Source organism: Ammodytes marinus (genome assembly GCF_949987685.1).
Source record: "Ammodytes marinus genome assembly, chromosome: 17".
Classification (NCBI taxonomy): domain Eukaryota; kingdom Metazoa; phylum Chordata; class Actinopteri; order Uranoscopiformes; family Ammodytidae; genus Ammodytes; species Ammodytes marinus.
This window is the reverse complement of record NC_137221.1, coordinates 10,693,821-10,718,344: the sequence shown is the minus strand read 5'-3', so window position 1 is coordinate 10,718,344 and position 24,524 is coordinate 10,693,821. Positions and strand designations below refer to the sequence as shown.

Genomic DNA, 24,524 nt, shown 5'->3' with positions numbered 1-24,524 from the left:
GGTGGACAGTATAGTTACTTCAACATTAAATGGAATAAAATGCCGCGAATTTCATGTAAATAAAGACGTTGCTTCAGCGTAATGAAATAATACCCCTTCGGTGACGCCGGGTTGCTTCTGGAGCTCGTGGCGGCAGGCCTATTTTCGTTTTTTTTATCAGCAATATTTCAGGGTAAGTGGAGTGATACATTTCCTTCCTGCGTCTTTTTTCCTTCACACAGGAGCAAGGACCTGCTCGCTTTATTATTTAAATAAAGCAAAGTAACGAGTAGCTTAACACTGCTGATTTATTAATCAAAGGAATGCCATTGAGTTTAAATGCAAAACGTGCGTAATTTGATTTTAAAAGTAGTGCGTGCGAGCTCCCCGCATATGGAGAGTGTAAGGAAGGTAATGGCTGTCGGTGGACTCGTAACTTGAACATTGTGAAATGGCCTGTTTATAGTCGCTTGTCCTTATCTCTATAAGTCAAACCCAGCGTTGGTGTCTGTTAAGGGCCTGTTTGGTTAAAAATAATAAAAAATAAATCACGACACACGATTTTGATGCCGAACCTGTCAAATTAGATCCAGCAGCAGGGTACCTGTGTGCCATCTGCGGGCCTACTCAGTCTTCCAGATCCCCCCATCTGTCATAGTGATTGGAGGATACAGCTACCAGTCCTGCTCCCACTTTCTCTTGAACGAAATATCTTTTTAACCTCGTGCGTTCCTCCACATACCACATCTAGCATGGTTAGTACCGTAGTTGAATAAGATTAAGGAGAAAACAGGCTAACTGCCCATAACAGAGGCCTATTGTTTCTAAGCTGTTCGTGCAGCATCTTTTTCAAGATATCAAAAATGATCATCTCTTTGCTGCATTGATTTAACTTTGTGTGTGTTTGTGTGTCTGTGAGATTTTGGTGTTGGAGTATCTTCTATATTGCACAAAAATACTAATGCCAGATGCTTTTCACAGGCAAACTTGTTTTGCATGGCCCTATTTACTGTACCCCTCAACAAAGCCGAGATTCAGTCAAACTAAGATGCTGATAAATGTTTGGATGAAGTGGCTAGCTGGTGCACTGGAAGTCCGCAGCCATGATTTTCTGTGCCATCCCAGTGTAGATACTGTTGTACTAGAAGTAGGCCAGTTTGACAGAGTGATACCACCACCACCGTGTGCCAACCCCTGCAGATGGATTCTTACCAACATCTGTAGGGATACAGATGTTGCTCTCAAGAGCATAGATGACACATTTCACCAATCAGTTTTGCACAGATCAGGCCTTAACCATTAGGCGATATGAGCAGTTGCCTAGTCCATATAGGCCTTTGTATTTCTTTTTAATGAAAGTTAGTCAACCACAAAATAAAAATATGAACTCCCTAAGCAAAAGCTGAAAACATGTTGTGCCATTTTGCCAAAAATTCTGGCAAAATAATAAACTCAGACGGCAAAATCGTCAATTTAGGTATCATTGGGGGAAAACAGTTTAACAAAATTAATGAATAAGTCAAGAAGGAAAGTCGACTCAAACTGGGATAAGTGTCTTCACAAGTATCTTCTTGGACAGATTGCATTAAGTAAATTACATTTGAGAAGGTCGCTTTAAGAAAAGTGGTATGATTCAAAAGGAAGTGTACCATTTGCCGAAATGTCCCCTCATTATTTGGATCTGAAGTTTCTCTGCTAGCAGGGTCAACATATTGGCTGCCATGAAAAAATTTCTGTCATCAACAGAAGTGTTAAATGAAATGCTTAGAATAACAGCATTGTTGAAACTTGCAGTTCCTATGGGTAGGACTTTGAGCTGTCAAATCTGGGAGTGTTTGCCAAGATGAACTGAATTTAACCTACTGATGATTTACAGCAGCAGTTCCTTAAGACTGCATTCAGGTTTTGAATTCAGTCAACCCGCAAATTCCCATACCTTAGATGGAGCTATTTGGGCAGATGTATCACATAGCAGAAAACATATTATAAGGAGTGTACAGCATGGACAAAACATTTAACATTATGAAATTGATCCATGTAACTGAAAGGAAACAGAAAAACTCTTGATCCTTCTAATTAGTATGTGTGTGAGAGTTTGGACTGATGGTCGAATACAAAAAAAGGAATTTGAAGATTTTATATTTTTTTCCAAATTTCTTTTCAAATCTTTGCAAAAATAGGCAGCATGTTAATTGATAAGGAAAAATAATAGCTAGCTAGTTACATCTCAAATAATGTGGACTGCTTGTTGTAGGCGACACAGATATATTACTTTATCATAATTTATTGATGGTGTAAGGTTGTTGCAAAGTCACAAGACTACTTCAGTGCAAATTAATGCCGTCCACCTTTAAATCAGCAACTGAGGCCGTCCGTAACCCCTTGTCCGAGAGCAAAAGATGGGCTAACCCCACTGCACGTCTCGTTTGAGGCTCGGACCATTTATCTCAGGGCTTTGCCACATTTCATTGGCTAGTGCATAATCCGCTAAAGGTCACGGCCACTAATTACACTTTTCCAAAACAGACAGATGCCTACCATGAGCTTGATTGCGTTTCCCATCAGAAGAATATTCAAGGGGTTGAATAACCATCACTTGGATGATTCAAATATGTGTGGCTCACTTTTCACGAGCATGACCAAATTTCTGCTCATTTTAAGATAATGAGGTAAACCTGGTCCAGCCAAAAGTCATTCATTTTCGACCCTTATACACTCCTGTCTAGATTTTCGCAATGTGTTTTTAGATTGACTCATAAACTGTCTTCTTTGGCTCTCCCGAATGTCACAGAGCGAGCTTTTGTTTGGCTGGACGCTGGGCGCAGTTTTAGCCAAGCGGCGACCTCATTATCTTGGCGTCCAATCAGTCCCGGGGCCAGCTCCTAATTGAGCCATCAGCGCCTTAAGGGGGACGAGGAGGGATGAACGTGTCAATTACAGTAATGAGGGGGCCGCCATGCAGAGGGCAGGCAGGGAGAGAGGGAGGCTAGACAGCAGCCTCAAATATAATATTGTTGCTTGACAGTGGCAAAGTTAGTAGAGTATGTTGGCAAGACCAGTTTTTAATAATTTTTCCCTGGCGCAGTAGGACATTTCTACATGTCCTGTTGTGGTAATTGTTTAGAGTCGGTGCCTTACAGTTACATTTAATGAACAATCTATTATGGTGTCTGGCACTGTGCTGGGATATTATGTATGAAAAACTCCATCTAGGCACAGCACAAATCACATCATTATTCTTTCTTTGGTATTTTGTGTTAGTTTTGCAAGCTATCCAAATGAATTGTTAGTCTGTACATAATGTTGTTTGATAATGGAGACCTTAACAAAAAAACTGCTGTATAAACACCATACAGCATTTGGTGACTCTTAGTAACTTTTCAGACATGATGATTATGTAAACATTAGCCAATAAATTGGTCCTTCTACAGCTGTTACTCCCAAGTTGGGAGTCCCAATCAACATGTTTATATTTAGGGCGCGCTCACACACTAGGACCAGTTGCCCCATACCCTGCCAAAGCACTATTCGGAAGTTAGTTTGAAGTTGGATATTCGACAGACGTTCATCAGCCATGTCGTTTCTTCTACCAACTTCAAACCAACTTCAATGCCGTGTCTTTTATGAGAGCCGTCACAGGCAGTTCCTGGTCTCCTTCCAGTAAGTATTCGATTCTAAAATGACAAAACGTGTAAGAATATAGAGCGCAACATAACAAGGCTCATACACAAGTCACAACAAGCACATAAGAGCGTTCAGTGATGTTGTAAAGTTTGTCTTCTGACTGTCACCAGAGGCAGGCTAACGCTACCCTTGACTACCAGCGTTTGAGCTAAGCTAACCTGAAAGAAGCGACCATTTCCCATTAATTCATCAAAAATGCAGGCTCAGTTATAGGGATGGTTTCTGTCGCCTTTTCTTGACCCGGAGAGTGAGGCAAAAAGCTAAAAAATTTAAATAATTATTATTCCTTTAACGTTTAATCAAAAATGTATCAACTTATTTTGATGATCAATCATTTATCAAACAAAATGCTTAAGATTCCCTGGTTCCAGTTCCTTAAATGTGACAGATTTCAGCTTTTCTCTCATTTTATATAACTGTAAACTGAAAAATGTTAAGTTTATATAACTCCACTACATCCTAACCCTTTTGATTGACATCTCACTTTGGCTAATTGGAGATGTCATGTCAACTGCCAACAAGTATGCGCAGCGTAAGCGCGTTGTCCGACAGTATTACTCATCAGTGTGAAACACAGTGCACCGTGTTATATAGTTGAATGGAAACAAAGCTTTGATGGTTTTTGTAATTGAGTTAGTCTGGGAATCGTTTCAATCCTGCTCTGTCTGAAGTGTTGAAATGTAATGTGTGCTGGGCCTATGTGCACACCACTGGCGTTTTAATTTTTTCCGCCTGACCCGGACAGCAATCCCACAGGAGGCATGGACATGGGGAATCAAGGCTAAAGGGGAAATCTATTGCCACAGGGCTGAGTATATGTGTTGGAAGGTCAATGTTTCTTTTTCAGGGGAGACAATGTATCACCTTTAATAGGTTGGCAGTTAAAGTTGAAGTTGTAAATGTGGAATGATGCAAAAAAAAAAAGTTTGTTGTCTCTTTGATCTGCATTATTCAGGTGTTAAATTGCCAGGTTTTCACTACGGCTGTGAACCCTGGAAGATTCACCTTCGTGGTCCATGTTCAGTCATAATCACATCGTCACTTCCACAGGTCTGGTTTCCCACTAAACTAGTTCATATTCCTCTTATTGATGAAGGATATAGAATACACGGATACAAAACAAGAACAAGAAAAAGCAAGAAATCAAATTAAATGATTCCAGATGTTGGTGAAGATTGGTCACACAATTAATATGAGAATAGTGATGAAACTAACCGTTATTTGCATCATTAATTCAACTGACAGTTATATAATGGATTTAATCATTTTGTCAATAAAATGTCAGTTGATCGTGGAAAATGCACATCATAATGTGCCAGAGCTAATATATTACAGAGAAAAGCAGGAAGTTCACACAGTTTTTTGCTTGAAAAATTAATGAAATGTTTAATCAATTATAAAATAAATTGCCATTTATTTTCTGTTGATACTAAATTCCTTTCAGCTCCGGGAAGCGCTTGATTTAAAGCACCAGAGCAGCCACCTTAAATGCAAAGCATCAGCATCACAGCTGACCAAGTTTAATTAATTATTGAAGCTAGATTTGTGATTATTATATGATGAACTGCGCAGCCCTTCTTTAAACTTAAATCACAGCTGTAGACATGTTTAAAGCAGCTGTAAATATAACATTTGGATTCATCGTGAAGATTAAGTCACTATAACCCAATCATTAATTTCTTAATATTTATATCCATTATTGTTGCAATACAATGCTCCTTAATATTAAATCAGGATACATAATAATCTAAAGCAAATGCCTGTTATACTTGCAGTAATACATGCAGGAACAAAACTTTGGAAACATTTCATAGTTTGACTCCAACAGCCAAGGTATTGGTGGGTCACATTACCAATAGAGTGACCAGCATCTCAAGGCTTTCTAATGCATCATTTGTTAATTATGTTTATTCCTTTTATTCAATACTCTCAGACGTTCACGTCAAGGAGGATTTCAAAGCGGTGACAGTTTAAAGAATAGCATGCAAAGATGACTGTCAAACTACAGTACAGCCACTAAAAAATGTGTGAATCCCTTATCGTTTCTCACCATTTTCTGTGTAGATAAAAATGCTCTGAAAAATCTGATCTGATGTTTGGGTTAAACTGTAATTAAGGAGCAGAACCAATGCAGAACAGCCTGTACTTCACCATTTTTTTGAATAAATCATTTGAGATTTCCTTATAACGTCTTAAACTGCCCATACCGAGTCCATTTCACTGACATCCTTTTTATGTAAAGCTGCTCATTGATCGATACGGTGTTGTGACTGAATGGCCCTCAAGGGGCCGAAGCATCATGTGTTTGGGAAAACATGTTGACTGTTTTCTTTTACGTTCTGATGACTCACACATTTTTAGCATATAGTATACAGTGGCTTGCAAAAGTATTCATACCCCTTGGAATTTTCCACATTTTGTCACATTAAAACTACACACGTACATTTATTTTATTGGGATTTCATGTGATAGACCAACACACAGTGGTGCATCATTGTGAAGTGGAATGAAAATGAAATATGGATTTTTTTTAGAAATAAAAAACTGAAAAGTGTGGCGTGCATAAGTATTCAGCCCCCCTGAGTCAATACGTTGTAGAACCACCTATCGCTGCAATAACAGCTGCAAGTCTATTGGGGTATGTCTCCGCTAGCTTTGCCCATCTAGAGACTGATATTTTTGCCCATTCTTCTTTTCAAAATAGCTCAAGCTTCAGATTCAGCATCAGATTGGATGGAGAGCATCTGTCAACAGCTATTTTCACGTCTTTCCAGATATTCTCAATTGTATTGAGGTCTGGACTTTGACTGGGCCATTCTAACACATGACTATACTTTGATTTGAACCATTCCATAGTAGATCTGGCTGTATGTTTAGGGTATTTAACCTTCTGGAAGGTGAACCTCCACCCCAGTCTCAAGTCTTTTGCCGACTCTAACAGGTTTTTCTGCCCTGTATTTGGCTCCATCCTTCTTCCCATCAACTCTGACCAGCTTCCCTATCCCTGCTGAAGAACAGGACCCCAACAGCATGATGCTGCCACCACCATGTTTCACAGTGGGGATGGTGTGTTCTGGGTGATGTGCAGTGTTAGTTTTCTGCCACACATTGCACTTTGCGTTAAGGCCAAAAACTTAAATTTTGGTCTCATCTGACCAGAGCACCTTCCTCCAACACTTGTCACAAGCCATGCGGGGGACACAGCATATTCAGATGAGACCAAACTTGAAGTTTTTGGCCTGAATGCAAAATGCAATGTGTGGCGGAAACTAACACTGCACATCATCCTATACACACCATCCTCACCGTGAAACATGGTGATGGCAGCATCATGCTATGGGGATGCTTTTCTTCAGCAGGGAAGAGGGAAGCTGTTTAGAGTTGATGGGAAGATAGATGGAGCCAAATACAGGACAGAAAACCTGTTACAGTCTGCAAAAGACTTGACACTTGGGTGGAGGTTCACCTTCCAGAGGGACAACAAGCCTCTGGAAAGACTTGAAAATTGCTGTTCACAGACGCTCTCCATCCAATCTGATGCTAAATCTGAAGCTCAAGCTATTTTTTAAAGAAGAATGGGCAAAAATGTCAGTCTGTAGATGGGCAAAGCTGGTGGAGACATACCCCAAATAGATTTGCAGCTGTAATTGCAGCGATAGGTGGTGAAACATATGATCAATTTGTTCCTCTTACACATCTAGTCTTGTGTTGATGATGCACATGTTTGATGTTGGATGTTTGAGTGACCTTTCCGTCGTTTGGTATCTCTTGTCTCATTTAGGAGAGGAGCGACGTCCCCCGTCACCACAGCAGCTGCAGGGAAGTTTGTGTCAGACGATGAACTGAGTTCCCTCCAATCCTCCTCCATTTCACACATCTCTCCAGCGTCAACTCTTCACTCTCGCCGCCGGACGACGTTGCCTCACCACACCTGGGCAGAAAATGTGTGTGTGTGTGTGTCCTCAGATGCATGGCTGTGTCTGAGTGTTTTTGCGTAGGCTGCACTTTCTCCCTCCCCTTGTAAGAGGCGCTTCTCTACTTGACTGACTACAACGTTTTGTCTTCTCAACTGCAAAGCATCATGGGTAGAAAAAAGATTCAGATCCAACGGATCACTGATGAAAGGAACAAGCAGGTGAGTCTTAATAAGCTTTCATCATTTAATCTTTTTGGTGGCCGGTTATTATGGATGCGACTAACAAAGATTTTTACAATTGCTTATTCTGATGTTTATTTTTCTGGTTTATCAGCTCAAAAAAAATATTAAAAATATTACCGTTAATAGGGCATTCAACCTTAATACCTTCTGGCACAATACTAACAAGTTGGTCACACTAGAATTGAAATCTGGTCTATTTATTCATCAGCTTATTTAATTTATATTTAATTTGTCTAGTGTTTGATGAATTAATACAATATATAAAGAGATCTTGTACAGTTTAGGCACTGTAATGATTCAAATTTAAAAAGAGGGTCACTCCTCAATTGATCTTTCGAGGTTAAATAAAGGAAAAAATTAAATTAAATTGATTTTTTAAATACACTTTATTATCATGAAAAGGCTCTGATTCGAACAAACTGAACGTCAAAATAATATATTTATGTGTGCAGTTTACTGACATGAAATGTGATTTTTGTTGCTGAGGTTTTATCTTTCTTTACCAAGCTAAAGGCAAGCTGGCGGATTATAAATGGTTTTGAGTTCATTCACAGGTTGTGCTCATTGTGAAGCTGCTGCTCTATTGTTGATTTGGCTTTATGCTTGTATTATTGTCCCATTCAGATATACACATTTGCTACAGTGAAAGGCCTGACGTACTCTAAAGCAGGCTGTCCTCAGGAATTTGCCTTTTTCAGCCCCATTAGCTGTTTTCTTTCTCCTCACCAGTCCTCACTGCATGAAGCTGCCAACACACTTCACAGTAAGGATGATGTTGGTTGGATCATGAGATGAGGGATTTCTGCCAAACAACGTGCTTTCTATCAGTTCAATTATTGTTTCATGTTTTTTTGTTCAATATTGAATCAGACTGTTATGTATTTTAATTTCTTTTGGCTATCAGGGTAAGCAGCACAGATTTGTTTTTAAATGATGCATTGATTGTTATTCTTGTAGATAGATCCTCATCACCCCTCTTAAGCTCCTTCAGATTGGCTCTTGGTCTCCTCCCCTAACAGGTCTTTCTTGTTTTCTCAAATGAGTTAGTCATAAAAAATAACTTATTGGGGATTTTTTCCTGCTGTTATCACTCTTTTTGGGAACCACCAAGATTTTTTATTTCTTTAGTTTTGAGTCCATCTCCTCACAGCTCTGACCATAATCGCTGCAGAGAGATCCTGGAGCCGTTTGTAATGTAAAAATTTAACCTACTCCAATTTAAATCATCAGTTAAATTTTTGCAAAATAAGACATTTAGAAGAACTTGTGGCAGCATTTTGTTACGTCTGTAGTGTCTCTGAAACATGGTTATGTTACTCAAAACATCTCAACTTGTTCCCATCTGTAAAAAAAAAAAAAAAAAAATTATGTATTGCCTTTCAATATTAACTTATTTTTATTGTGCCATCGAGACATCGTTTGAGGCTATTATTGCCAATAGTTATGAGTCATTTAAGGTCCACAAAAACAAGGATTCTTCTTTATTATCCTGAATTTCGACTCAACTTTGTTTTAGTGTTTTTTCTGGCAGCTGGAGAGCAAAAAATACTACTTGTTTATTATTTGATGGATGTGTTACCCAATGTATCTGCCAGATATCTGACTTCATATATTTGGTTAATTTTTAGGCCCCTGAAATATTATTCACTGGTCATCAATTTCTTCTCCTGAAATGTGAATCTTATTTTGATTTGCAAGTCTTTGTGTGGATCAAATAAGACATATGAGAAGGCAAATATACAGCATTCTTTCTTGTGTAATATTTATCCCAATAGCAGTGTGTTAGAGAGAAACTTGAGAGACTGGAGAGTGGAGAAACATCAGAACAAGATAAAAAATCAAGTTCCATACCTACATTTTTAAGACAGGGCAGACAGTCCAAATTGTCAGCCTTCACAAATTATTTAAGTCCAATTAACCAACAATTATATGTTCTCTAACATGCCCACCCCCCCAACCTCCTCTGATGTTTTCTCTCAGGTGACTTTCACAAAGCGAAAGTTTGGCTTGATGAAGAAAGCCTACGAGCTGAGTGTATTGTGCGACTGTGAGATCGCCCTGATCATCTTCAACCATGCAAACAAGCTGTTCCAGTACGCCAGTACAGACATGGACAAGGTCCTGCTCAAATACACAGAGTACAACGAGCCTCACGAGAGCCGAACCAATGCAGACATTATCGAGGTAAACCCATCACAATAATTAAAATCACAATGTGAGTTAGCTGGGATTGACTGTTCATTTTGCTTTAACATTTTAGCTTATCTTAAAAAATTTTGTTCCTGTGTTTTCTCGTTTATTTATCAAGGACTCAGATAGGGATCGATTTAACACAACTTTACACGTTTCATCTCCTTTTATTTGATCTGTGATAGACTTTGAGAAAGAAAGGCTTCAACGGTTGTGACAGTCCAGAACCGGACGGTGAAGACTCCATCGACCAAAGTCCCTTAAATGAAGACAAGTACCGTAAAACCACAGAAGACCTGGATGTTCTCTTCAAACGCTATGGAGTAAGTCCTTTAACCCGTAATTGGTTACCTAATGTGCATACATTTCATACAATTAATTAATAGTTCATTGTAATTACTGTTTTGCCTGCTTCTCTCCTGACAGTAGACTTGTTGGTGAAACATGTGTCTGTTATTCTGTTTGGCTCGAGTGCCTACAGGAAACGGCTACTGGTGTGAAGTTCCTCTGATTTGTTGTTTCATGCTTTGTTTTAACTGGGTCATTTGCAGAAGACCAGAAACTTAGATTGTAAAAAGGAGATATCAGGAAAGGGAATGCTTTATATTTTAAAGATATTATAACTTGATTAATACACTTGACCCATAGCGTTTTGTTTCAGCCTCAACTGATTTTATTTTACTACTGTATGCTGATGATACTCATTAGGAGTGTGCACGTGTACACGTATAACCGGTTAGTAAATGATAACCGTTCAGGAAAAATCGATAAATGAAAATTTTTCTATTTTTTTTTAAGTTTGGAAAATGACTTCATTTTATTTCCAGGAGTGGGGAGCGACGTGAGCTACTGTAGGCTACTAAAGCAGATAACACAACACATTATTGTGTTTGGTTACAATATTTATTCATTTAACTATTTAACTGCTCCACCTTCAGTTTCACTTTCGTTTTCATATCCGTCTCCAACAGCTGGTCAGCTAGTGAGCGACAACGGCCCTAACTGGGAGTCAGTCTAAAGACAGATGATCACTAGGCTAGTTATGATCACTTTGAAGTCAAAAAGCAAAATTATGAAATAAATCCCTATCTGCCTCTCTCTGTCTTTCTGTCTGCCTGTCCCTGCACACTGTCACTCCAAAAGCATCGTCAAAAAAATAAAATTAATGACGTCGCCTCCCCCACCCAATATTAAACGGTTAAACGTGTAAATGAAAAAATTGCAGCCGTGTAACCGTTAAGACATTTTTGTCAACGTTCACACCCCTAATACTCACCTGTATCTCACACTTAAAGCAAACTGCTCCAGTGGCATTAAACCATTGCTGCACTTTATCTCAAGAGCCAACTTCAATTAAATATAGAGAACAAGAGGGTCACGTAAAACTCTAAAGTATATGAAAACCAAACATTTATTTGGTCTTTTACTTTGATGTTGCACAGAGAGGGTGGGGAGCTTTGTTGTTCGATGAACACTAACTTCTCTAATTTCTCTCTTTGCAGCAGTCGACAGCCCAGTCCCAGACGTTCTCCATGCCAGTTACAGTCCAGTCATCCAATCAAAGTGCACTGCAATTTAGCAACCCCGGCAACGCACTGGTAACTACCTCCTATGTAACATCGTCGTCGCTCACGGATACCCACCTGCTGTCACCACAGCAACCGACTCTTCAGAGAAATACGGTGTCTCCTGGGTTGCCACAGCGACCAGCCAGTGCAGGTGAGCAAGTGATAATCAATTGAGTAATTAATAGCAGACTATAAAACCACTGACCAGCCTCCTCCTGTTTTTTAAGAGATATCTCCCACATGAAGTAACTTTTGTTCTGAATTTGACATTTGAAAAAATTTGACCCTGAAATAATGTATTTATGTAAAACCTCTGCTCTTTGTTTATATTCTCCACAATGATGACATTCAAATGTTTAAATCCACTGTTATCAGTTGTTATTCTTTTATATACCTACAGTTGATATTATATGTAGTTCCTTATCATTACATGTACTACTGAGATCACCAGCAATGCACATTCCTCTGCACTGGACTCATTTGCAGTGTGGGACTTTTGCTGCACTCCTTCCTCAATTCACACCCTTTATATCTATTTCGTCTTTTTTTCAAAAGGTGCTCTTCTCGGAGGGGAACTGAATAATTCAAATGGAGGATGCCCAAGTCCAGTTCGTAAGTAGGCCTACTACTGTGTTTGATATGGAGTTTTGCTTCGTTGTTGTTTTTTCCAACGCCAAGTTCCTCTGGTATCTGGTCTGTATAAGAGTATTTATCTGAAATCCTTTCCAAGATTCCTCCTCTCTCCTCCTCCTCTGCACCATCTGTGATTGTGCCTTGGAGGGATCAGGGGATGCCACCAGTAACAGCAGCAGACGTGCATGGGATTCCAGCACTTCCTATTACACATGTAGTCTGCTTTATAGGCCACATTATGGTCCATCTATTTTTCTCAGTGTTAGCATGGGGGAAAACATTTTGTGTACTCAAAAATGAAATACCTTTTTTAAGCCTTTTGGTTTCAAAAGGCTGTTTATTATTTGAAGAAATGTTGACATTTCAATTAAAATATGCAAATGATTTTATTAGAAGGAATACATTTGTTTTGACATCACGTTCAAATGTTTTTAGCCGTTAACAGCTTTATTCTGTCAACGCTGACATCTCTTAAAATGAAGTGTCTCAGAATAAAAGGACTAAGAAAAATACATCTTTGGATTAATTTAACAAGATTTGAGTGCACACTGCATCCATACCCCACTGACTGCATTCACCTGTTTGATTTTCTCCTATTGATTTCTGTCCACTCGCACCTCTGTCACCCCGCAGCTAATGGATACACCAGCGCCAGGGCCTCCCCAGGCCTCCTCACCGTATCCAACGGCAACAGTCTGGGGAAAGTAGTTCCGGCCAAATCTCCACCCCCACCTCCGAGCCCCCAGATGGTCAACAGCCGCAAACCAGACCTCCGAGTCATCACCTCACAGGGCGGAAAGAGCCTCATGCAGATGGTGAGCTTCACCAAGCCCAACGTGTCCATTTCGGTTCCTTTTTAGTTAACGTTCAAAAATTTTAATTTATACTTCTGTTAACAAACTTGAGATAAGAATTAAGATTATCCTTAGTGAGAATCCAAAACCAAGACACCTGAAACCCAGAAGACTTGTTGAGGGACATCAGGGGATGGAAATTATTTTAATTTGATCTCAGAAACGCATGCCTTTATTGGCCAATGAATGAGATGGGAAACTATACAAAAACACTGGGAATTTATATTCAAGTATCAAATGAAATACGATAATTAGTTTGCAGATAAAAAGTTTGTTAGAGGCTGGTTGCCATTTATTTTTCTGTGTTTTCGGTACTTCCTAGGAGCATAGATTTGAGTTCTCCACTCACTGTTCAACATCTCCCTATTTACTCTGGCAAAGTTGATGAAGGCTTGGATGAACCAGTTACCTCCCACCGACATTACTCAGGAAATTTCTCATAACCTTTTCAAGTAAACATGCACCAACGTTGGCTTATAGTCACGTTTGACAGTGTATGCTCATAGTCTTTCTTGGCCTCAGAAAAAATTGTTGACATAACAGTGTCACCTAAAGATCCATTTAGCAGCTGTTCTGTTCATGCCACACAATCTTCTACAGCAGATGGAGTATGCCCATGTGTCATAGAATAGCACATCTACACATGTCAATATTGCTGGGCAATTTAAACATGCAGTATTTTCGTGCTTTATATGGATCAATTGAATTCTTGTTTTTGTCATCTCATGATCTTGTCGGCATATTTTCCAACCGCAAGTAAAGAGTCTATGATAACTTTACTTTAATTGTGGAAGATTCTTTTGACATGGTCAAAAGTTAAAGAACGGCTACGAAATGGGCCGTGTGGTTAGATAGTTTTTTCAGCTATTTAATTTGGACGACTGAAGGCAGGCAGAGTGATCGGACCTTCTGTCATTTCAGGTGCTTAACTCTAACAATGAGCCTACATTGATTTATGTTACAGGTAACTTTTCTAAACAAACCAGTAATATTAAAAAATTAGTATGCAAACTAAATTAATTAGTTCAGTTATTCATTTTTTTATGTATTTTTTTAATTACTTGATATATGACTCGGAGTTGTAACTCTCTCTGTTACCACCCTTTGCAGACAGAGGATGAGCTGGAATTGGTAAACGAGGTGATTTTCCCCCCCAAACATCAGACACTCGCATGAGTCGACGGACATCAACTGTCCGCACATTGTTAGCATGGTTACAGTACTGTACAGGCGTTTCTCATTGTTTTGCTCCACTGACATGAAGACATCTCTTGGGATTCAGCTTGTGGTTCCCGCCTGACTGCATGTGGTTCAGTGCTCATGTTTGTGTTGTTAAAACATTTTTACAGTGTTATGATCATGTCCTTCTCAGTGATAATCTAGGAAAACCCAACACATTGATCTGTGCTTTAGCAGAATTGTACTTAAATGATCCTGTCAGTTTTTCAACCAGGCCCATTGACGTCATGGTATGATGCCACTTAAAGCATGGGTGTCTTTTCACTTGGCATTGTGGTGCGAAGCGCCGCGGAGCATGATCCCTGTTAACTGACTCACACTCTCATTTTCACCTTCCACCAAAGTCGTCAATTAGAGATATTTAAAAACAAACTTATAAAGTGGTGTTACCTTAAAGGCAATTTATCAGTAGTAGTATTTGCAGAACACACTTTTATTTTGAAAAGCAAATCGATTAGAGATAGATTTCACAACTATTTTGGTAATAGATTTAGATTCCCCTAAATAAGAAAAAAATTACAAATATTTTTTTGGTCGGAAAAAGCCAAAGCCATTCACTCAAAGAGAGGGATGATGGCTGCTGCTCTCTGCTGCCGATGATTGTCAGTCCCTCTTTTACAATTTAATTTCTAGTTTATGGGCAAGAATCTCATTTTCCAGAGGATAGTGATTCATTTTCATCACCCTAGCCCTGCTGCCCCTCCCTACTTCTTCACAAAGGCAGTTAATTGAATCTGGTCCCTCTCTGTGCTCTCTCTCTCTCTGCTCTCTCTCTCTCTCTCTTTCTCTCTCTCTCTCTCTCTCTCTGTAAATTCAGCGCTACAGTCATAACACAGTTTTCCTCTCAGGATGATGCGCATTCACAACGTTCCACAATTCAGAAGAGTAATTCCAAACCAGTATTATTGCATCTCTTGCTTTTTGTGTGTAGACCTTGTATTTTTCTCTCTCTCTTACAAAGGACCTGGGTTTGCCTGCATCTATCTTATAATTCATCTGAACCAGGCTCAGGAGTGCTGTGCTTCTTCACAGATGTGTCTTTCAGCGCATGAACATAATAATAAAATCTCATGGTGGCAGTTTCACAGATCCATCAGCGTGTCTGGAGAAACACTGAATATTTTGTATATGTCTGACTTGATGTACAAACACCGCGCTAGCAGCAGGTCTGTACCCTGTTCACCTTCTCTAAAAATGAATTATTGAAACATTAAAATAAGGCTAAGCGTCCTGGAGTGCATCCAAACCAAATACTGTAAGGCCTTTAGTGACATCCGCTGGAGAAACATGAGATGAGCTGCACCTTCAGTTAGAAATCAAACAATATCTGGGTGGGTCCAAACATGTGCTGATAAACTTTTTCATGGCCGACGAAGGATTTAATTTCTTAAGACTACAAATTTATTCTAAAATGTTGTAACTCAGAGTAATATATTGAATACAGAGTGTACTGTATGTACACTGTGTAGTAGATGTATTAGAGCTGAAATGATTAATCGATTAATCAATCAGTCAGTCAGTAAGAAATTTGTGCATTTAGTGTGAAATTATTCTGCAAGTTGTAGAGTAATAAAAGTAAAAGAAAAAAAACTTTCACAATATGACACATTAAAATATTCTTTCATCTCTGTATTGTCGCTGTCTAATAAAGACTGAAAAGGTACTTTAAAAAAAAACACATTAACTCATAATTATAAGTGACAGTTAAATGAATTGCCTTTAATGTAATTTGTCTGTTTATTGCACACTCAACAACATGGAACCTGTGTTTAAAGCATGTCATCAAGAAGCCCCTGATAGTAAATCAACGTGACTTTGAGATTTACTGAACTCAGTTCATCATTATGAATCGAGCCACATTGTCATTACCAGCATGTCAGAATTTACATTATTGAAATAATTCCTTCAGCTTGAGGCTCACATGAAACAGTTGGTTTCCCTGTGTGTGCGGTGACTAACATCTTGGTGTGTCTTTGTGGCAGAACGCCCAGCGGCTGGCAGCAGGCGCACAGGTGGCTCAAACCCTCACCACACCGGTGGTCTCTGTGGCCACACCGAGCCTTCTGGCACAGGGGCTGCCCTTTTCTGCCATGACCTCAGCATACAACACAGGTGAGCTACACACGGGAGATCTGGGAGCCAAAACAGACTTTTTAGTCGAGGGAGACGGCATCAAGTGACTATTAAAATATTCTGCTTATCTTATTTGAGGCTAGACACTGCAGGCATGAACCAATGTGAAGCTCGCAGAGAACAGGCTGGTCACACCAGGCTATACAATGTTACCCTATTCACCTAGAGTGCCTCACCTTAAAGGCATACTTAGCGTTTGAAATCAAGATTATTTTTTTTGTCAATATCATCTAATGTGTACACTGAAAAAGAAAGTATGGTGTTTACACACAGCCGCGGCTCAGCTAAAGCGATCTAAAAAGCTGGCTCAGAGCCAGCAGCCGCCCAGAACTTCGTGGGTCGACGTATCGGGGACGGCCCAGCCTGGGCACTCGCTCTGAGCGGCAAATATTGCTGCGGTTAGTGTAAACATAAACAAACATTCGCTGGATATTGCTTAGTATGCTTTTTAATGTTATTTATTTAAAAATATGAAGGAAATGGGAATTTTAGTCTAGTTTTGACATTTCCATCCTCTGTCTCTCTCAGAGTACCAGCTAACCAGTGCAGACATCACTGCTTTACATGCTCTGGCTTCACCTGGTGGCTTGTCCTCATGGCAACAGCAGGTTTCCCAGCAACCGCAACAACAACAGCAGCAGCAAGCACAGCAACAACAACAACAACAGCAGCAACAACAACAACTAAGTCTTGCATCGCTCAGCAACTTGGTGTAAGTCTTTTTTTTTATGTTCTCATCGGCGCTGCGTCTTTCTTTCAAATCTAGTTTCCAGAAAGCTCCATCAGTGTCAGGGACGACTATGATGATGACGATGATGGAAGTGGGGACTGACATATTTCTGGTTAACAATCTGCTGTTAACATCTAAAAACTGTACTACTTGCATGACATTCATACCATTATACCTTTTATATGGAGGCAATTCACATCCCTTTTTAGTGAATTGGTCTCTCACCAGCATCTCACCATCTCAGCCTCTTCATAACATCAGTCTGAATATCTGGTATTCAGTTTTCCTGGAGTTGATTTACTTCAGCAGTAACAGGAAACATCTTGCATAGAAGGTTTCAGGCCCCAAAGATCCTTTATTGATTACTCGCGTGACATTTGTAGCTGCAGACTGGATGACTAATTACAGAAGAGAATCTTTGATTAATGACTTACCCTTAATGACTCTCCAGCAGGATATATTTCAAACCTGGCAACCCAAAGGTGATGCTTACTGATTGCTTATATCTGTTATATAAGGCATCAGTCAATTATGTATTAACCATTACCAGCCATTATTTTTATATTTTATAAATAAAAATATGGAATAGCCTTATAAAAAAAGTTATTTATGAACTAGAACTGGCTGATATATTATCAATGTCATATTTACAGAAATGCATCCTCATAATGATAAATATTTGTTGAAAATTGAAGTTTATTTACTGCTAAAGTATAATATTTAAATAAGCTAAACGATTAGGAGAGATTTTGAAATTAAGACATTTTTTATCTCCTTATAGTTTAATAATTCATATAAACAAAGATTAAACCAGTGACTTCCACTAAACCTCTGCATTGCTAAAGCAAGTTACTGCACAAATCCGATTGGTTTCAGTTAAAGTGTGCAAGTTATGGCAGCCCACCCCTCCAAGTGACTAAAACAGTCCACGAACGCATGTAACAATGTGAGCATATCAGGTCAGTCAGATATTGTTAATGTTATTTAAGTTATACTGTATCTCACTGCCCTCATGCAAACCACGTTATATATAAAACTGATACATTCATTATTTACAGTATATACATAGTGATACATAATAACAGTTTTATACAATATTTTATTTTGAGATTTAATAAAGACAGATAGTGAGAAGCCCCTGTGTCACATTAGAGGACAGCCGCGTTACGAAGAGAGCTGTACACCGCAGGGTTCAGGGTGGGTTTTTGGCAACATGAACACCAGATCCTTGAAGTGTGTCCTCTCCTCTTGTCCACAGCATGTGGGGCATGGACAAACAGAGCAGCGAGCTGTGTAGCCAGGTGTCCAGTCTGGCTGCCAATCTGAGGTGAACGGCCAGTGTGTGAAATGTCATGACCTTGTCTGTAGGGGGGTTTGATGTCCACTTTGCATTTGAAGGAAACAACATGTAGTGTATGTTGCCATTAAGACAGCCGAACATGGAATTTATTGACTAATAAGTGGCATTTGAAATAAACTTTTTAAACTTTTGTACGTTTCAATATATTAAGGTTATTGATTTTGCTGAAAGATTAGAAACATAGATTTTCATTAAGATAAGACTTTGCGTACATCAGCACTTTATTTTTTTAATTTTGCATTACTAAATTCAAGTTGTTATAGATTTTACAGTACAATATAGTAATTTGGGGTAGTCCAACTACATTTGGGCTCATTATTCTTGATGACTAAACTTCTCAAAAGTATTTGATACAAACTTTGCATGCTCCTAGCTGAGTTTATGTGATGGATCCATCATATTTTTTTTTTTTTTTTCAATTAATGTTGAAGCTATGGGGCGAAACTGTCATTTTTGTATTATTAGAAGTTATTGCAGTATAGAGGTTAAATAATGTCCTGGCTTTTAGATTAGCAAACTATTGATGAATGAACTATTCCTTTAAGTTTTGTCTGTCTTCCTATTTCTACACCGATACAAATAATACTAAATATAGCCATGGAAGCATCTTACCTTGTCAAGAAAAGCCTTGCCAAGATGTGCATGATTTTGCATCCACTCTTGCATGCTTTTTTGTCCTTTTGGGCCACCGTAGACACTCTGTAGTAAGGCAATAATTGCAGAAAGCATCATTGTCCTGATGAACACATTAATTTGTGTGTAAATGAGCCACACAATGCTGTGTGTAGATCAGAAGACAAGATTTTCATGTCTGGATTTGATTGTGTGCTGTAACATAAGTTCAGCAGATCAGGATCTTTGCGTTTCTGATACCAAGACATTATTGCTATTTTTGAAGAAACTTTGCTCGCAATAATGTTTCCCACTTTTCTCCACACATGCCTTCTAATCCACCTCTTTCCCTTTTGGTTTGGGCTCCAACATTTTGTTTTCTCCCCACAGTGTTGGCTCTCCGTCCAACCTGCTCTTGGGTAGAGATGAGTGGTTGGGCCGGTACTGTATCACACTTCCTTTTTCCTGTGTGTCTGTGCGCTTTTGGCTGGCTCCCCCCAAGCATGTCTGGTGCTGTCTGAAGTCAAACAGGAAACAGACCTATTTCCGGTTTCCACCATGTTCTCTTAACCCAAGATTACTTTCCGTTTGTCATCCGTAGTTTCTTCACATCACAGCTTCTCACTGCGACCCACCCTGTCACACAAATCATTTCATGCTTCCTGGGCTGTTCTGTTGATCTTCTGGGAGCAGTGGGGGTGTTTACATCTGCTTTGAAAGGCTCAGAATTGATTCGATTATTGAATAATCGAGTGTTGCTTTTTCCTGTTGGTGCTGTGCCTTGTAATGTGTTTTTTTTTTGTCTTGGCAAAAAACCTTCCAGCTCCTCAATTATATTTGGCAAACGGCTAATCATTTGTGTGTTGTTTTTTCCTCTTTGTTCTGTCCCTTACCTTCCATTGTGTGTGTGTGTGTGTGTGTGTGCGCGTGTGTGTGTGTGTGTGTGTGTGTGTGTGTGTGTGTGTGTGTGTGTGTGTGTGTGTCTCTCTCTCTCCTCTGTGACCTTGTTCTCAGGCCTGTGACCCATATACCTCAAGGAGCCATGCTGACCGTCAACACAAACCCCTGCGTGAGCATCAAATCTGAGCCCGTCTCGCCCGGCCGTGATCGCAGGTCCCCTTGCCCTCCATCTTCCAACACCCCGTCCTCGGCCGGAGCCATCCTGAGTGCGCCGCCTCAGTACCCAGGCTCCCTGCTGTGCCTGGAGCCTCCCACTGGCCGCTCGCCAGCCGACAGCGTGAGCAGCAACGCCAGCTCCTTTGAAGGCAGTGATCGCGATGACACTGGCGCCGGTGGAGGTGGGGGCGGGACTACAGGAAGCATGGGCCCCGCCGGCCAATCACAGCCGCCCGACTTCAGCCCCTCGGCAGAGCTCCTCAGGGCGTCCAACGAACAGGAGCAGGAGGGAGGAAACATCAAGCGCATGAGATTGGACGCCTGGGTCACATAAGAGTTTTTGTCGATTGTGGCGTACCATTTGCACCCACAGTAAAGTTTGGGTGAAACGTAAACACCCTTAACACACACCCACCCTCACTGCCCCCACACCCCACTGCCATGTTACACTATCCTCACACACCTGTCCAAAATTATACAAGTCAGCTGTGTCATCCAGAATAAAGAGGCTTTGCCAAATAAACATAAAACATGCTCTGAAAGAGGAGAGGATGGCTCAATGCTCAGCTGGATATTTGTCCCAGTAGGCCCTTGGATAGAAGGGCAGCAAGTTATTTAAAGGCTTGTGTGAATGGACTCTTGTATAGAAATTGATTATGGTAGAAATAAGGTGTTGGACCTTTTTTTTTATCTGAGAAAAAAAACTTACATTTATCTTTCACGTGGTTTCTGCATAACCTTCATGTATTCACATTGAGCTCTGCTGCATTGTCGGTAATGGGATTAGTGGTTCATCAACATCACAACCTTGATGAAAGACTCACCACTTCCTGCCCTTTGAAATCCAACGTCGCTTGGATTGTGTTTGTCCATTCTTCCATTAAGTCACTTCCAAAATGCACTTTTGGATCAATCTTAATCTTGACAGGTTTGAGAACTGAGCATCTATATGGCACTGGACATACAGACTCAAACAGGCTCTTCAAGTGAATGACACGTCCTTTCCAACGCCACACTTACGACCTCAGCCCAACAGCCCTCAGGTGGCGCTCTGCGGCTGTGGAGTCGAGGACTTCGCCAGAGTGCCAATATCAACCTCTCAAACGGGAAAAAATACACACACAAAAAATGCCAAATGCCTCTCACTTACAGTGCAAGGGACACTGACACACATCACTCGCACTGTCACGTAAATAACAATAACTAAAAACTGTTGATGCTCTTCAGACTTTGAATTTTCTGTTGCCCTCTCCTCATCCCGGGCGCTCCTCCCGTCCTCTCACCTCATCTCTGGAACTTGGATGGAAAATTGTTGCACCAGAAATCTAGACCATCACTCGACTTATTAACCAGGAGTAGATGCCATCCAGTTAAACACTTAGTATGAGTTTGTTGAGCCTCTGGTGAATCTTTGTCACCAGTTGGTTTTGGGTAGGGAAGTATTTGGTCCTTTCAGTCCAAGTGTTCTTTATTCGTTGGTATTTAAAAAAGAAAAATCTGTTTTGAAGGTCTGTCAGTTGTCCAGAAGTAGGAACTCTGACGTTGTATGAAAATCACTCCTTCTACAAAAGCTTTGATGTCCTCTTTAGCGCTCTCTAGCTCTCCTTAGCTCTTTGCCGTGTTTGGAAAAGTGAAAGGAAAAAGACATTTTCTATATTTCTACCGCTTCAGTGGGCGACAAAGTAAAAATGGCTTTTAAGCTTCAACGACGTGTATGTACATATGAATATATTTGCATAGACTTTGCTAGGTATCCCTAAAAACAAGCAATGTGTTGATTCTCAGTGGATCTGTTTGCATATATGAGTGTGAATTTGATATGTTTCGAGCTATGGTCCAGGGGTTACACCACACTAGGTAGTGCTGGTGGACCATACTCGTTTCAGTAATCCTATTTTATGCTAGTGTTGATGGTGTGTGCACTTTCTGTCCCTCACTCACAGAGGCCTGCTTGGTTTTGGTGTCATCATATTCTCCTATCACGCATTTTTAAAACCCACGATCAAAAGTAAAATTGTCCATAACCACCTTGACATTAAATCATCAGGACACTGCCATTCACTTATAGTGTAGTTAAGAGATAAAACACACTTTTTTGATGTATACTTTGACAGAATCATGTTAAATCTTTTCCACTTCAAGCAGACAGTGAAATGATGTCAAGAAACTGGCTACCAAGTGCTGTGTTTGTTGTTTAATTGTATGTTTTCTAGGACAAATCTGTTTTGTCTGATTTCAAAGGTGTGTGTGTGTTTGTACACAGGTTGTTTATAGCCTAAAAATAGTAAGTTTCCCCTTATAGCTTGACCCTTTTCTCCCTTGAGACGATGCTCGAATTGCGGACTGGTGGTGTTGACGGTTTATCATCTTGTAAAAACAATCCTACACTTTTACATCAATGTGGGCGAAGTGGACAAGGCGGCTGTTATGAATTGATGCTGTTTGGTGCAGTCAGGCACAGCCCTCAGCAGAATGCGAAACCAGCGTTAAACAACGACACTGTAGTTTAGTTTGTGGCAGATGTCTGGGAAAAAAAACTTTACAGTGCTGTGTGACATTTTTGCTTAAAGTGTTGATGTTTTTCGCGATCAGGTGATTTTTCCGTCCCTCATTACAGTGAAGGGTAGATTTATACTATGCTGACTTCAAGTACAGTTTTCATTCATCTGTCATCTTCGGTAAACATTTTCAATTAATTTGTTGAACTTGTGGTGGAAAAAATCTGCCTCTTAAACCATTAAAAGGAACATTTCTTTATTTTGGTAAACGTGCATATTTGCTTTCTAACAGAGTTATATGAGAAGATCGAAAAGAGCAAAATTCAGTAGCTAAGGAAAGGATTTGACTTCAAGCTAGCCAACATTGAATATTGTGTGAACATGACAGAATAACAGGAGGTTTTCCTGTTCTTCCCATATAGCCAAATTTCGTGAAAGCAGAATAGTTTTTGTACAGAAACAGGCTAACTGCTTTTCCCATTTTAGTCTTTATTCTAGACGAAGTTAACCTGCTGCTGACTGTCCCTTCATATTAACGCACCAACATTAGTGGTATCCATCATCTCATCTAACATGAACAATGCAAAAAAGCGCATTTCACATAAGACAAACTATTCCTTTAGAGCTCCTACTGATGAGCAATACTAGCCTCGGACAGAGCTAATATTCTCCAGTTTTACCACAGTCATTTCCATTAAAAAAAATAACAAATAAATATCTTTGGAAAATATATGTGGGCGCTGATGGTTGACTGAAATGTGACACCACACCGATTCAGCTGCCTGCCTTGTGCAGATTTGTTCATGTACAAAAAAGGTTCTCTGTCCAATCTAGCAGTGTAGTCACATGACAATCTATATGAGAAATGAAAACCTGCACCCCTGTTACTTGTGTACAATGTTTTTTAGAAACTCACTATTTTTGGATTAATTTGTGCTGGTGACAGTTCCATTGTCTATTATTATGATGATATTATTATGGAGCCTTTATTTTATTGCTATTTTATGTATGATAGTCAACTGTTCTTTTCTCTTATTTTCTCTAATCATAAACATATAGTACTGGTTTCCTTCTTTTTTAAAACAACTTGCTGAAAATTGCACGATCAGTTATTGTGGTATTAGCAAATGCAATGAAGGAAATACCAGTTAAATGCTGCAATTTAATTAAGATATAGAATATATTTATAAAAACAGGAAACAACTGAAATTAGTAATTCATGAATTTTGAAAAATTGTAAATGCATGGGATACAGATAACAACGAAACCTATGTTACGTACAGTAATGATAAAGGACATGCATCATAAATGAGTTTTCAAACAACTCAGAATAATGTAGCATATGAAATACTAAAGATGAAATTTATAGCTAATATATTGTGTTGAGCTAGTCTGCTTTGGGTTTTTGTTGTAAAGAAAATATTTCTTTGTTGTTTTTTGAGAATGATATACAGTTTGTGTATATTTTCATATACAAAGTATGCACTGATGTTATTGAAATTCTATACCGCTTTTACAAAAAAAGTGTTTGTTGTACCAAAGTATCCAAGTCCCTTGAGACCTTACCCTTTTTGCGTATGTTTTACCGTATTTTATATATTAAATAGACAAACTGAGTGAAATTAACTTGAGTCTGGTTTACTTTCTGAACTGTCACGCAAACTAAAATGGCAGAGCACTGACCGTTTGCTGTGTCCGAATGAGCTTTGAAAATACGACTCAACAAAGTCCAATAAACCATAATCAAGGACTATGGCAACAACAATCAC

At 39.5% G+C, this 24,524-nt stretch overlaps 1 protein-coding gene across 5 annotated transcripts; it reads left to right on the top strand.

Annotated features, from left to right (window-relative positions):
- On the top strand, positions 1-24,377 carry mef2d (myocyte enhancer factor 2d). 5 transcript variants are annotated; one of them, XM_080045589.1, is made up of 12 exons: positions 1-172; positions 7,445-7,798; positions 9,803-10,006; positions 10,198-10,335; positions 11,518-11,731; positions 12,136-12,192; positions 12,847-13,028; positions 16,289-16,418; positions 16,968-17,151; positions 18,428-18,496; positions 19,532-19,582; positions 20,156-24,377. In XM_080045589.1, the coding sequence occupies exons 2-12, from the start codon at positions 7,745-7,747 to the stop codon at positions 20,589-20,591; spliced, it is 1,719 nt and encodes a 572-aa protein (XP_079901715.1). In that variant the 5' UTR covers positions 1-172; positions 7,445-7,744; the 3' UTR covers positions 20,592-24,377. The 5 variants fall into 5 exon arrangements, with proteins under 5 accessions (XP_079901715.1, XP_079901714.1, XP_079901716.1 ...); XM_080045588.1 differs by having other exon boundaries at positions 11,515-11,731; XM_080045590.1 differs by lacking the exon at positions 19,532-19,582 and having other exon boundaries at positions 11,515-11,731.
- The last annotated feature ends 147 nt before the right edge of the window (positions 24,378-24,524 follow it).